Below are 14,996 nucleotides of genomic sequence, written 5' to 3'. Positions count from 1 at the left end.
GTATAGCATATTTTTAATCAAGCATGAAGATATTTTCTTACATACATCTGTTCCTCTCATGCTGCTCTCCTTACATACTGCCCTGTACAGATGTGTTAAGTGCATATGACAAGTGACACTCAGCTCTTGGTCAGCTCTTCCACATGGACAGACTAAAATCAATGTTGTGATGACCTACTGCTAAGAATATGGAGGTCCCCAGAAAAGGTTAATTTTGTATATATATATCAATATATCATTTAATATTAGCAAGAACAACATTTTGGCATCTTATCCTTAAAATACATGTAAAAGGGTATCTTATTTTAAATTTTTCATTTTTAACCAATCTGTAAGGGACTATATTAAACTAGACGAGTAAACCTGAAGGTTTTCAAAAATGAAACTAAAGTGAATCTGCAGCATGAAATTATAGTAAAGCATCAGTGTGTAAATGATTAAATATGACTTAAATCAGGGCACTGTCCTACACACTATAGTCATACTGAAAAGTGACTAGATAAAATGAGAAATTATCTACATCATATGAATACTATTCATAACAGAATTTGTTTCTTTTATTAAAATGGCAAGAATACAAATAGCTTATATCAGTAAAATACAGTAGCATTCAGGCTCTAATATCAACATTAAATAAAAGCCTATGGACAGATAAGCAATTTAGGAAATTTTAAGAGGGGAAAAAAGGGAAACATCACTGAACTTGTTATTCCAGATTACAGACAGCTGCCACAGGCAAAAAATATAATTAAATGGCAATTAAGTTGATTGTAGTACTTTACTGTTTTAAAGAAAACTTATTCAAAATACAGATTTTTGAAAGTCTTACATTCTTGACAGATGTATCATCACCTACCTTTCTAAAAATAGCAGGAGTAAACACAATGTAGAAAATGTATGTTTATTAGTCTTTGAGTGGTACAACAGTATGGATTTAAAACCCTGACACACTCCTACTTTCTGCTGCTTTGAAGTCAGATTATGGCATGGAATTTATATCAGGTTGGTTCCAAAATGGAATATTGGGTCCCAGGCCAGTACTGGTAAACTGTGCCTATTTTGGCACAACTTCTTCAGCCATGAAAGCATAAATCACAATGAAAAAAAAAATCTAACCAACCAATTATTTGAGATACTAAGAAAGGAAAGGACATCAGTTTTGTAAAAACACTTTTCCCTCTTTTTTTTAAGTTTCTTTATTTACTCTGGATAGTTAACAAAACAGTGTTCAATAGTGAAGTAAGCAGATTTTACACTCACTATTACTGTATGGATAGAAAGAGCCATACACTTTTGTTTTATAAGTCATCTCGGATCACTGCGGCATGGCACATGAGAACAGATTCAGAGGCACAAAGTTAATAAAAACATTTAACACCATCACGTGTTCAAAAGATAAATGCAATCATATAGCAAAAAAATCAGTTTGTAACTTTGACTCTTCCAAGGATGTGAAGAATCTTTTCGCGTGTCAGAAATCTCTGTAGCAAAGATTCCTATGAGAGATAAAAATTATGCAGATTAATATTTTAATTTAACATTAACAATTTAATTTAACTGTTTCAGCATGTATAAAAATATATATTCTAACATTACTTTCACAACATTTAAGATTTCCCTCTAGCTTCTGTGAAGGGTATGATGTATTTTTTTCTACTCAGTTTTCACAGACTGTGGTACATGCATACTATGGAATGCTATTCACCAATAAAAGGAATGAACTAGTACTATATACAACTTGGGATGGATCTCATTATGAGAAATGAAAAGAGCCAATCCCAAAATGTTACATACACTATAGGAGTCCATTCACATAACATTCTCAAGATTACCAAAATAAAGAGAGAATAAATTTAGAGTTTGCCAAGGGATTGAGGAGCAAGCAGAGGGCTGCAAGGGATAGAGTCTACCAAGGGGTTTCAGGAGGGAGTGAGTTCTTTGCTGTCGATGGAAAAATTCAATAAGATACAAACCTCCATAAATACCATAAGCAGTTTTGTTTAAAAAGAGAGAATTAACCAAATATCACGTTACACGCAATAATAATAACAGAGTTGCAACCAAACGTAATAGTCACATAAATAATGTGAAAGATTTTAACTCATCTACCTTAAAAAGAGCATTTCAAAATGTCTCAAAGTAAATTCCAAATCCATACTGCATACATAAGAGATAGGCTTAAAACAAAACAGCTAAAAATAAAGATATTTACCAGGCAAATGGAGACAAAAGGAAAACAGGAGTTGCAACTCCAATGTAGTACCACTCCCTCTGCCCTCCAAATTTAAATGCATTAAGAAAAGGATACAGTATAAAATCTATGTTCCACAATGAAGAATGCAGTTCAAAATACCTATGCAACAAATAAAACAGCAAACCACCTATAGAAAACAAAATTAGAGATGCAAGTGGCATTGTGGCCTAGCAAGTTAAGCTGCTGCTTGTGATGTTGGCATCCTGTATTGAAGTGCCAGTTCCAGTCCTGGCTGCACTGCTTCTGATCCAGCTCCCTGCTGATGCTCCCGGGAAAGGAGCTGAAGATAGCCCAAATATGTGGGCCTCTACACCTCCCATGGGAGACCTGGATGGAGCTCTGGATCCCTGGCTTCAGTCTGGCCCAGTCCCAGTTACTGTCATTTGAGAAGTGAACTAGTGGATGGAAGATCTCTATCTTTCTCTCTCTATCATTCTGCCTTTCAAATTAACAAATAAATATTTTTCAACAAAGCAGAAGAAATAAAAACCTACAAATAACTGGAGACTTTAAAATGCTCTTAGTTTAAAACAGGCCAAGTGGATAAAAATTAAGCAATGATATAATAGATCTACAGAAAATCAAAAAGGTAAATCTTTTGGAAATATATTGGCTACTACTCCAATAAGAAGAGGCACATCTTCTTAAATGTATGTGAACTTTTCACAAAGCACAAAGAAAATATGAGTAGGTTCCACAAAACAGAAACACAATAGATAATATTCCTTAGTCACATGTAGTAAGACTAGAAATTAACAATGAAACTAAAACAAAACAAAAAGCCCTTCAAAATGCAAATTAAATATTTCCTATCAAACAACTCAGGTAAAAGTGAAACTATAAATAGAAATTACAGCATCTGAAAAGAATGAGAAGAAAATTATTATGTATCCAGACCTTTGGGATCTATTTAAAGCAGTGATCAGAGGAAAATTCATAGATCTAAACACTTATATCAATAAAATAAAAGAAGAACAAAGAATTAATTAAATTCTCCAACTGAAAAAGCCAGGAAAAACACAACAAATTAGAAGATAGGACAAGGGAGGAAATAATTTTAAAAAATTAGTAAGAGAAACAGGTGACCAAATCAAAATCCTGGTTCTCCGGTAGGCATCTGGCCTAACAGTTAAGTTGCCAGTTTAGATAGGCCTCATATCGGAGTGCCTTGGTTCCATAGCCAGCTTTACTCTTGATTGCAGCTTCCTGCTAACGCAGATCCTGGGAAGCAGTGAAGATGGCTCAAGTAATTGGATTCCTGTCAATCACTCGGGAGACCTGGATTGAGTCCCACGGTCCCAGCTTCAACCCCAGCTATGGCTGTTGCAGGCATTTGGGAGCTCTCTTTCTCGGTCTCTGTGTTTCTTTCTGCTTCTGAAATATTTTTTGAAGGATTTTTATCTTTACTTAGTATAGAGTTGATCTGTATATAAAGATAATTAAAAATGAATCTTAGTGAAGAATGGGATGGGAGAGGGAGTAGGAGGTGGGACAGGAGTAGGGGTGGGAGGGTGGGTATGGGGGGAAGAACCCCTATATTCCAAAAGTTGTACCTATGAAATTTATATTTATTAAATAAAAGCTTTCTTTAAAAAATATTTTTTTAAAAATCCTGGTTCTTTGATGCAATGAACAAAGTAAGCAAAGAACTAACTAATATAATGAGGAAAAAAAGTAGAGGGTGGCACATGGAGACCTGGAAGAAGCTCCAGGCCTGGCTTTGGATCAGCCCAGCTCTGGCTGTTGCAGCCATTTAGGGACTGAGCCAGCGGATATGAGACCTTTCTCTCTCTCTGCCTCTGTCTTTCTATAATTCTGCCTTTCAAATAAATAAAATCTTAAAAAAAAAAAAAGTAGAAGGTAGAACACAAATACACAAATAAAAAATGGTAACAGGAATGTAACTGTTGATAAAGAAGAAATTTAAAAATTCACAAATACTACATTGGTCACTCTCGTACAAATAAATTTGAAAACCTAGAAACAATAAATAATTCTTTAAGCCTATACAGACAGAGAGCTTTAAGAGATCAGTTTTTAAAGAAGAAAAATCAAGTTATCAAGGAAGGCACTCCACAAAAATGAAACAAGGCGACTCAGTTTCATACATGAGTTCAACTAAATCTTCAGAAACCAGATAGCTTCAAAGCAATGCAAATTGTTTTAAAGGATAGAAAACACAATTCAAGACACAGAAACAGAAGAAGACAGAAAGCCACCTCTTTTTGCAGATAACATACTTAGAAAAATCTAGAGAGTCAAAAACAAAACTTAGGCCGGCGCCGCGGCTCACTAGGCTAATCCTCCACCTAGCGGCGCCGGCACACCAGGTTCTAGTCCCGGTTGGGGCGCCGGATTCTGTCCCAGTTGCCCCTCTTCCAGGCCAGCTCTCTGCTGTGGCCAGGGAGTGCAGTGGAGGATGGCCCAGGTGCTTGGGCCCTGCACCCCATGGGAGACCAGGAAAAGCACCTGGCTCCTGGCTCCTGCCATCGGATCAGCACGGTGCGCCGGCCGCAGCGCGCCGGCTGCGGCGGCCATTGGAGGGTGAACCAACGGCAAAGGAAGACCTTTCTCTCTGTCTCTCTCTCTCTCACTGTCCACTCTGCCTGTTAAGAAATAAAAAAAAAAAAAAAAAAAAAACTTAATGAGACAATAAAAGAATTTAGTGAGGTAGCATGATGAAAAATTAACATACAAAAATAAATAGTGGGGCTGGCACTGTGGCACAGCAGGTAAAGCCACTGCTTGCAGTGGCAGCATCCCATATGGGCACCAGTTTGAGTCCCAGCTGCTCCACTTCTGATCCAGCTCTCTGCTATGGTCTGGGAAAGCAGCAGAGGATGGCCAAGTGCTTTGGCCCCTGCACCTGCATGGGAGACCTGGAAGAAACTCCTGGCTCCTGGCTTTGGATTGCTCAGCTCCAGCCATTGCGGCCATTTGGGGAGTGAACCATCAGGTAGAAGATGGAAGACTTTTCTCTCTCTCTGCCTCTGCCTCTCTGTAACTCTACCTTTCAAATAAATAAATAAATCTTGAAAAAATAGCATTTTCTGAAGATATAACAAATGAAACAGACATCTATAATAGCAACATAAAAGATAAAAATATTTAGGTATAAACTTAATAAAAAATGTTCAAAACCAATGTAAAGAAAACTACAAGAAATTCCTGAAAAGACACAAAAGTTAATTTGAACAAATTGATTAGGACATCTCAACATAATCAAGATGTCAGTTCTTCCCAAGTTAACTCATAAGTTTAGTGTGATCCTAATAAAAATTCCAATGGGATTTTTAAAAACAGAGCTAGACAAGTTGATTCTAAAGTTCATATGAAAAATAAAACTCCCAGGAAAATATAAACACTTGAAAAGAAGAACTGTTAAAGTGAACTAGCCCATTGCTGTGCTGGAGTTGGCTTACCACTGACGGTAAATACTTAAGGATTTTAGGACCTAGTTGTTAAATCATTGATGGCTTGAACTGGCCAGAGTGGGAGTATTTACACCACAGAGAATGGCAGGTGCTACAGATCAGAGCTTTGCCCTCCTCCCCGTTGAAGCACTTGTTCACCAGTGCACCTCTGGACTAGCCCTGCAAAAAGAAACGAAACAACAAAAACCTACCATGAAGCTTCCATAATCTAAACGGTGTAGGGCTGGCACATGATTATGCAGATCAATGGAACAGAAAGTCCAGAAAGACACTTGAATCACCAGATCAGAGAGCTTGTAATGAATGGTCCTGGGACAACTGGATAATCATTTGGAAAAAGATAAATTTAGATATATTCCTCAAACCGTACATAAACTCCAAAAGGATCAGAAACCAGAATATAAAAAGTTCTCTCTTGGGGCTGGTGCTGTGGCATAGTGGGTAAAGCTGCTGCCTGCAGAACCAGTATCCCATATGGGCGCCAATTCGAGTCCTAATTGTTTCACTTCTAATCCAGCTCTCTGCCATGACCTGGGAAAGCAGTGGAAGATGGTCCTTGGGACCGTGTACCCACATGGGACACCTGGAAGAAGCTCCTGGCTCCTGGCTTCAGATCGGCACAGCTCCAGCCGTTGCAGCCATTTGAGAAGTGAACCAGCAGATGGAAGACCTCTCTTTTCTCCCTCTCTCTGCCTCTGCCTCTCTGTAACTCTTCCTTTCAAATAAATAAATCTTTTTTAAAAAGTCTCTCTCCATGTGTCTCTCTGCCTTTCAAACAAAATACAAATAAATAAATACACATGTGTAAAACAGGAAAACTGTATAAATACTGAAAGAAAACAGTGAATTCCTTAATTATCTAGATACAGAGATTTTCTAACTATGAATAGAAATCTATATGTATTAAAGGAAAAGATTTTAAAATTTGATTACATAAAAATAACTTTCACATGGAAAAAACAGTACAGGTAAAGTCAAAATAGAAGTGACAAAAATGGGAAAAAATATTTGTGGCCTGTATCACTGCTGAATATTTCAAATTTATTCTAAAATTTTTTAACAAAAGGATCAAAACTATTAGAAAAATAGTAAAGAAGAAATGAACAGATAATTTTTTAAAAAGACACAAAAATAGCCCTTAAACCTATAAAGACATTCAGCTTCACTCATAATAAGAGAAACTGAAATTAAAAGTACACTGAAATACTATTTCTCACCTTCCATACTGGCACAAATTCAAAAGCTTAAGAGTACATTCTGCTGGTAAGGTTGTGGGGAAACAGGCACTCTCGCATATTGCTGGAGGAAATGCAAAATAGAGAGGCATTTGGCACTATCTAACGAAACTATACATGGGTTTACCCCTTGATCTAGCAATCCTACTTCTAGGAATTTACTCTGATAATATTTCTACAACTATATGAAGATTATTAATTACAGTCTTCTTTATAATCGCAAATTGTTATAAACTACTTAGGAGAGTGGTTAAATAACTATGGTACATCCACACAGTGGAATAGGCTGCTGTCAAAAGGAATAAAGAGAATCTCTATGAATCATTATGGAATAACTTATAGGATATATTAAGCAGGAAAAACATAGTGCAAATAAGCATCTATAGGGGGCAGGCCAGTGTTGTGGCACAGTGAGTAAAGCCACCACCTGTGATGCTGGTTTGAGACCCGGCTGCTCCACTTCCAATCCAGCTCCTTGCTGATATGCCTGGAAAAAGCAGTAGAGGATGGCCCAAATACCCATGTGAGACATCTACCATCTACCCACGTGAGAGACACAGAGGAAGCTCCTGGCTCCTGGCTTCAGCCTGGCCCAACCCTGGGTATTGTGGCCATAAAGCAGTGGATGGAAGATCTTTCTTTCTCTCTCTCTCCCTCTTTCCCTGTAACTCTGACTTTTAAAGCAAATAATTAAATCTTTAAAAAAAGCAGTAGCATCTAAAATATGCTACTTTTGCATAAGAAAAGAAAAATTTTAAAAAACATGTGCTTATCATTACCATAAAATTATTTTTATGTCAACATATCTTGGTAACCATGTTTAAGTACCACTATTAATATTGGACTGTTCCAATATTCATATTGAGTTCCCTTACTCTCAAATACTCCCTGAAAATATTGCTATATGGTTCCAAGAGGATCGACTCTTATACTGACTTACTCTTCTAATGATCGATCCAGGCCTCGGTCAGGAGATCGATGGTGAACACGTTCTGGTGAATGACATTTTGCGTTTGGCTTCATTGTAGAACTCAGATGATAAGCATTACTTGAGTAATTTTGGCGGCGAAGTTCTTGTACAGCCCTTTCCCTAAAGCAAAATAATGGTGCTTGTAATTGTAATATCCAGTGACCATTATCAAAGCTCATAAAACCGTAACTCAATTCATACCTTAAATTCAAACCCTCAGGAAAGCAGTTCAACCTACTGTTGTACCCAACAAACAATGTTTCCCAGACTGAAAGTGGCCATAGAAATAAACTTACCTTTCAAATCGCTCTGTCCCTAATTGTCTTTTGGTAATGTCTAAATCAGCTTCCAATTGCGTTACGACATTTCTGAACTGGGCCACGTCTCTACTCTGGATGGCCCTGTGCAAAACAAGATAGGAGTGGTTGCTGATTAAACTTAAGATAAGGCTATGACCCCTAGTCATAGGAATGGTTTCTCAGTTTGAGTTAATGTCACACTGATTTTTACAGAGAGATTTTATTAGTACTTCTAAAATTTGCCGATTTCAGATATCCAGAATGTACAAAGTTGCCTATTTGAAAGGCCTAAGCAATTCCAGCCTAACCACTCAATTGGTTAAACCTTCTCTATTTTCCTATATATAGATAGGATAATATATATTATCTATTTACTGCAAATTAGTTTTATAAAAGTACTTGGAAATATTATATAAGTGTTTAGTAGCATGATCAAGCAGCTAACACGGGGATTCATAAGCACAATAATTAATATGGTCTGCCTTATATGTACTTATATATAGAATGAAAAAAAATTTTTTTTGACAGGCAGAGTGGACAGTGAGAGAGAGAGACAGAGAGAAAGGTCTTCCTTTGCTGTTGGTTCACCCTCCAATGGCCGCCGCTGCCGGAGCGCTGTGGCTGGCGAACCATGCTGATCCGATGGCAGGAGCCAGGTACTTATCCTGGTCTCCCATGGGGTGCAGGGCCCAAGCACTTGGGCCAACCTCCACTGCACTCCCTGGCCACAGCAGAGAGCTGGCCTGGAAGAGGGGCAACCAGGACAGAATCTGGCGCCCCGACCGGGACTAGAACCCAGTGTGCCGGCGCCGCAAGGCGAAGGATTAGCCTAGTGAGCCGCGGCACTGGCCAGAATGAAATTTATATACATACAGTTAGAAACAAAAACTCTTCAACTTAACAGGATCTTCCTTAAGGGTAAACGAGGCCTCAAAACCCTGTAATAAGGTACAACTTCATAAGGAGACTGATGAGAGATGAAGGCTGCTGGCACAGAACATTCTGCCCTCTGGGCCTGCTATCAGGACAGCAGCACAGACTGCTGAAATGTTAACTCAGGGACTGAGAGCACAAGTTCATCATGCTAACCATCTCTTAGTGATAGTACTCATCAGCCAGGTACAGAGTGTCCCTCCTGGCGCGGGAGTTTTGGCATCCTTCACAAAAGTGGATTTCTACCTACCAGCTTGAGAAAGTGATCCTGCAGAACCAGCTGAAAGAACCACAACAGCCCAGCTCCAGGAACCAAAAGGAGTGGCTCAGTCATGGCTACCATGACCTGAAAGCAGTTTCAGAAGGAAACTGGTCCTGAGTCTGCAGCCTTAGGGGCTTCTAGGAGTGACTGGTGTCTGAGGTCACAATCTCTGTCCTTTGCAAGGTCTCAGGCATGGACGTGAGGGCAGAGCAAAAAAGTATTATGGATGGGACAAATAAGGACAGAAGCTAAGAGTCTGCCTCAGTTTTTTTTCTTTTTAAAAAATTTTATTTAATACAAGTTTCATGTATTTCCTATGTACAGATTTAGGAACACATAGATGATTCCCACCCTCTCCTCCCTCCCGCCAACGCTCCAACCCTTCTTTCTCCTCCCTCTCCCATTCCCATTCTTTATTTGTACAAAGACCTATTTTCAGTTTCTGTGAGGTGACCAAGTTTAATCATAAAATGTTTATAATCAAATAGGTATTTCCACCCATTCCTCAGCCAGGGGTCTTCTAATAAAGTACTAGTGAAGCTAGGGGTTACAAACACAACCCCAAATCATGTTCTGGGGAAGTGAGTGTAGTTCTTCCAATAGCCTCGGGAACATAAAGAAATACTAGGTGAAAAATGGAAAGACTAGATAGCAATGGCAGAAGGGTCCAGACATGTAAAACTCTGCTGGTTTCAGAGTGCTTAATTGCTTTTCTAATCTGATTATATTTTTAAAGGCAGTATTTTAGATCTGACATTCTATGATATCCAAAACTCTGATGGAAACAATGAATAGAGACTGCTAAACTCAAATTTATATAAAACAAAATAAAAATGAATACTAAGTCTTAGGCAAATCATAGTATTTCTGAACCCAGGTTAATTAATGGCAAATCATGGGAATGAAATTCTCTACATTGTAGCTTTAAAATTGTAATCGATAAATGCACCAGAAAATTAAAAACACGACTTTCTGTTATTATATTGCTAAACAACTCACATTTTATTTTCTGCCAAACAAAGGTGTTCCTTAAGAAGCTGAATTTCAGATTCTTTTTCTTGTAGTGCTATCTGAGACTGATACTCTTTGTCTCGGTTGGCCACCAGCAAAGCTTCTAGATTCTGCATGGAGATCCTCTCATTTGTCATTTGACTCCTGAGGAGTTCTATTTCAGAACGAGCAGAATCTAACTCATTCTCCATCTGTATAACAATATGAAGACATCTACACTTATCCCCATTCATTCATGTAACTGGTATATTATCAGGAATTCATAAAAATTGTTGTATCATGTTATAAACTGATAAATCACTTAATGAAATTTTATCTGCCTTCTTACCAAATACACACACCACACATACATGTATAATATCACTTTCTCCATCTCTCAGCTCCTATCACAAAATTCATTAAGTAAAGGCATATTAACCCCAACTGTAACCAATTTCCATTCCTAGCTTCTATATTTATGTTATGTTTCTACAAGGCTGACAGGCTGACATGGTGATCTCTGTGACTTTGCCCTGAGCTAGGTGAGTTCCAAACACCTATCTGAAGGAATGTACTGCACTCTAAGTTAAGGAATATAAGGAGGAATGGCACATTTGCTCTCTTGTGTAAACCTGTGAAGAGCTTCCTTTCTGAAGGTTATTTTGAGTCTAAATTATACTCTGTAAGCCACATGTTTCTTCAAATGGAGAAAGACCAGTCATTATCATTTGGAAAAAGTTATTCCATACCTCAAAATATATATTATAATAAATTCTACATGCATAAAAAATTTAAATGTGAAAGGCTTAAAATTCCAGTAAAGAAAATGAGTAAAAATGAAATTACAGGAGGTGGGAGTGGATAGGTATATAGTAGAACTAAGATACAACACAAAAATCTTAAAAATTTGATCAAATATTTTAAGTCAATAGAAACATGACCAAAATTTGAAAGAAAATAGCTGTAATAAATAAACACAGTACATAGTTAATATCTTTACTAATATGAAGAATACAGACAAGTTGATGAGAAATATCAACTAATTATACGAAATTTATGATATACAATGAAATGGAAAAAAATGATCCTTACTAGTAATACAAAAAATACAAATTAAAATAAGGTGCTATTTCTTGTACAGAGTTTCTTCTCTAGTAACTACTGACATTTTGGGTTGGTTAATTACTTGGTGTGAGGGACTACCTTACGCATGATAGGATAGTTGGCTATATTCCTGGTTTCTTCCCTCTTGATTCCACTAGGATTCCCTATCCTAGTCAGGACAATCAAAAACGTATCAAGACATTGCTAAGGCTGGCGCCGCGGCTCAATAGGCTAATCCTCCGCCTTGCAGTGCCGGCACACCGGGTTCTAGTCCCGGTTGGGGCACTGGATTCTGTCCCGGTTGGCCCTCTTCCAGGCCAGCTCTCTGCTGTGGCCCGGGAGTGCAGTGGAGGATGGCCCAAGTGCTTGGGCCCTGCACACCATGGGAGACCAGGATAAGTACCTGGCTCCTGGCTTCGGATCAGCGCAGTGCGCCGGCCTTGGAGGCCATTGGAGGGTGAACCAACAGCAAAAAGGAAGACCTTTCTCGATGTCTCTCTCTCTCTCTCACTGTCCACTCTGCCTGTAAAAAATAAATAAATAAATATCTACTGGGAAGCAAAAATACTCCATGGTTGAACCGGTGACACTTTTCTAATCTATCAAACTGGCAAATATTTTTAGCTTGTGTTGGACGAACACTAAGCTGTGCAATGGCGATGCCATATTTTCTAGCAGCAGTACAAAATGGAGCATGACTTTTTTTGGTAACAGTTTCATAATAACTCAATGTTTTTTTTTTAACATATTGAAAGAGCTGTGTAATCATTGTAACTATCTAATGTTAAGAACTTTTTCATCATTCACCCAAAAACCTTAGCACCCATTAGCAGCTACTTTGCCCTACCCTCCCTGGTCCTAGGCAATCCCTAACTTACTTTTTCTCTCTGTGACTTGTCTTATTCTGCAAATTTCAAACAAATGGAATCAAATACTGTTTGTGTGATCTTTCTGTGGCTGGTTTTCCTCATTTAGCATAATGGTTTCAAGAGTCATCAATGTTTTAGCAGATATCAGTGTTTCGCTTTGTCACTTTTATCATCTAATAATATCCCATTGCACAGATGTACCAGACATTCATTCATGAGACAGGAACATTTTATACTTTTAGAGGATTATAAATAGTTCTGCCATGAACATTTGTGTAAAGTTTTTCTTTTTTAACATTTTTTTTCATTAATTTGAAAGGCAGAATGGTAGCAAAAAAAAAGCAAGATCCTCCATCTGCTGGCTCACTCCACAAATGCCCACAAGAGTCTGAAGCCAGGAGCCATGTGGGTGGCAGGAAACAACGTGTTTGGGTCATCATCCACTGCTTTCCCAGGCACTTCAGCAGCAAGCTGGATCTGGGAGCACAGGAACCCGGCCTCAAACCAGCACTCCAACATGGGACCCGGCATCCCTAGCAGCAGCTTCACTTGCTGGCCACAACCCCATCCCCATACACAAGTGTCAAGTGTTCATTTCTCTTAGAAAAATATGAGTGGACTTCCTGGGGTCCATGGTAATCCTATTTTTAACATTCTGAGGAACTGCGAAAAACGTTTTCCAAAGTGATTTCACTATTTTATATTCCTACCAGCAATGAATGAGGGATCCACTTTCTCCCCATCTTAGTACTTTTATTTCATGACTTTCTGACTACAGAACACTAGTTTTTGTGAAATGGTATGGTTTTGATCTGCATTTCTCTTATCATTAATGACACTGAACAGCATTACATGTCCTTATTGTTTATTTATATGTCTTCTATAGAGAAAAATTAAGTTGTGGGAGTTCTGAATAAACTTTGGATACAAATCTCTAATCTGATGTATGATTCACACATGTTCTCTCCCATTCTGTGCATTGTCTTTTCAGTTTCTGGATGGTTTCTTTTGCAGCATAAAAAGGGTTTTTTTTAAAAAATTCATTTAGATGAAGTACCTTTATTTTTTTCTTTTCTTGCTTGAGATTATGATATGTATCTGGGAAAGTACTGCCTAACCCAAAGTCACTAAGATGTACTGGTTCTTACTTGCAGGCCTATGCTTCATTTCAAGTTAATCATTGCTATGGTATGAGGTAGGGATCCAACTTAATTAGTTTCCATATAGATACATATTTATCCCTGCACCATTTGTTGACAATACTACCCTTTCCTAGTGAACTGTCATAGCATCAGCTTTGTGAAACCATTTGTTCATAAATGTAAAAGAACCATTCTGTTCCACTATCATCATCATCTTCTTCTTCTTCTGACAGGCAGAGTTAGAGAGAGAGAGAGAAAGGTCGTCCTTCCATTGGTTCACCCCCTCAAATGGCTGCTACAGCCGGCACTGCACAGATCCGAAGCCAGGAGCCAGGTGCTTCCTCCTGGTCTCCCCTGCGGGTGCAGGGCCCAAGGACCTGGGGCATCCTCCACTGCCTTCCTGGGCCACAGCAGAGAGCTGGACTGGAAGAGGAGCAACCGGGACAGAATCCGGTGCCCCGACCGGGACTAGAACCCGGGGTGCTGGCGCCACAGGCGGAGGATTAGCCTAATGAGCCACGGCGCCGGCCTCCACTATCTTCTATGTCTTTCCTTATGCTATCTTGGTTAGCATAATTTTGCAGCCAGGTTTGAAATCAGGAAATGTGAGTCCCCTGACTTTGTGCTTCTTTTTAAAGATTGTTTTGGTATTCTGGGTCATTTGCGTTTCCATATGAATTTTAGACCACCTTGTCAATTTCACAACAGTGGACTCTGAGAGGCATTATATTAAATTTGTAGATGAATCTGGGGAGTATTGCCATCTTAATCATGAAAATTGTTATGACACATTAACATAGGATATCTTTCCATTTATATGAGGGTCCTTTAACATATTCATGAAAAAATGGAATTAAAAATATGAAGGGGAGGTGGTGTTGTGGTGTAGTGGGTTAAGCCACCACCAGCATCCCATATGGGTGCTGGTTCAAGTCCCAGCTACTCCACTTCTGATCCAGTTCCCTGCCGATATGCCTGGGAAAGCAGTGGAAAACGGCCCAAGTGCTTGGGCCCCTGTACCCACAGAGACCCAGAAGAAGCTCCTGGCTCCTGGCTTCGGACTGCTACAGCTGTGGCCATTGTGGTCATCATGCAGTGAACCAGTGGATGGAGGATCTCTCTGTCTCTCCCTCTCTCTCTAACTCTTTCCAAATAAAATAAATAAATCTTTAAAAAAATATGAAGGGGTAGGCATTTGGCTTGGCAGGTAAGCCAACAGTTAGGACATCCGTGTCTGACATAGGAGAACCTGGATCAAATTTCTGGCTCTGGCTCCTGATTCTAGCTTTCTACTAAACTAGCTCCTGGGAAGAAGTAGTGATGGCTCAAGTAGTTGAATTCTCCTTGCATTTGTCCCCCGCCCCCAGCTCTTGTGGGAATTTGAGGGGTAAACCAGCAAATGGGAGTTCAATGTTTCTCTCTACCTCAAGAAATAATTTTCTTTTAAAGTACAGGTTTATTTTAGTGTACAAAAGTTTTGCATGGGAGCTGGCACTGTGGCATA

General features: G+C 38.9%; 1 protein-coding gene across 13 annotated transcripts in view; it reads right to left on the bottom strand.

The window, feature by feature from the left end:
- Positions 1–557: 557 nt before the first annotated feature.
- The window catches only part of TSGA10 (testis specific 10), a 134,318-nt gene continuing 119,879 nt past the window's right edge, over positions 558–14,996 (bottom strand). For 9 of the 13 annotated variants that reach the window (XM_070068753.1, XM_070068752.1, XM_070068751.1 and 6 more), the window contains 5 exons: positions 10,387–10,589; positions 8,190–8,294; positions 7,864–8,013; positions 5,880–6,006; positions 558–1,496 (listed from right to left, as the gene is read on the bottom strand). In XM_070068753.1, coding sequence (XP_069924854.1) covers positions 1,422–1,496; positions 5,880–6,006; positions 7,864–8,013; positions 8,190–8,294; positions 10,387–10,589 — 660 coding nt within the window. In that variant the 3' untranslated portion in view covers positions 558–1,421. Of the gene's footprint in view, positions 1,497–5,879; positions 6,007–6,905; positions 6,988–7,863; positions 8,014–8,189; positions 8,295–10,386; positions 10,590–14,996 lie in introns of all 13 variants that reach the window. The other 4 variants (XM_070068748.1, XM_017339681.3, XM_070068749.1 and 1 more) reach the window with 4 other exon arrangements.

Source organism: Oryctolagus cuniculus, chromosome 2, assembly GCF_964237555.1.
Source record: "Oryctolagus cuniculus chromosome 2, mOryCun1.1, whole genome shotgun sequence".
In the NCBI taxonomy this organism is placed as follows: domain Eukaryota; kingdom Metazoa; phylum Chordata; class Mammalia; order Lagomorpha; family Leporidae; genus Oryctolagus; species Oryctolagus cuniculus.
Note: the sequence above shows the minus strand (reverse complement) of the source record. Positions and strands in the feature narration are given on the sequence as shown.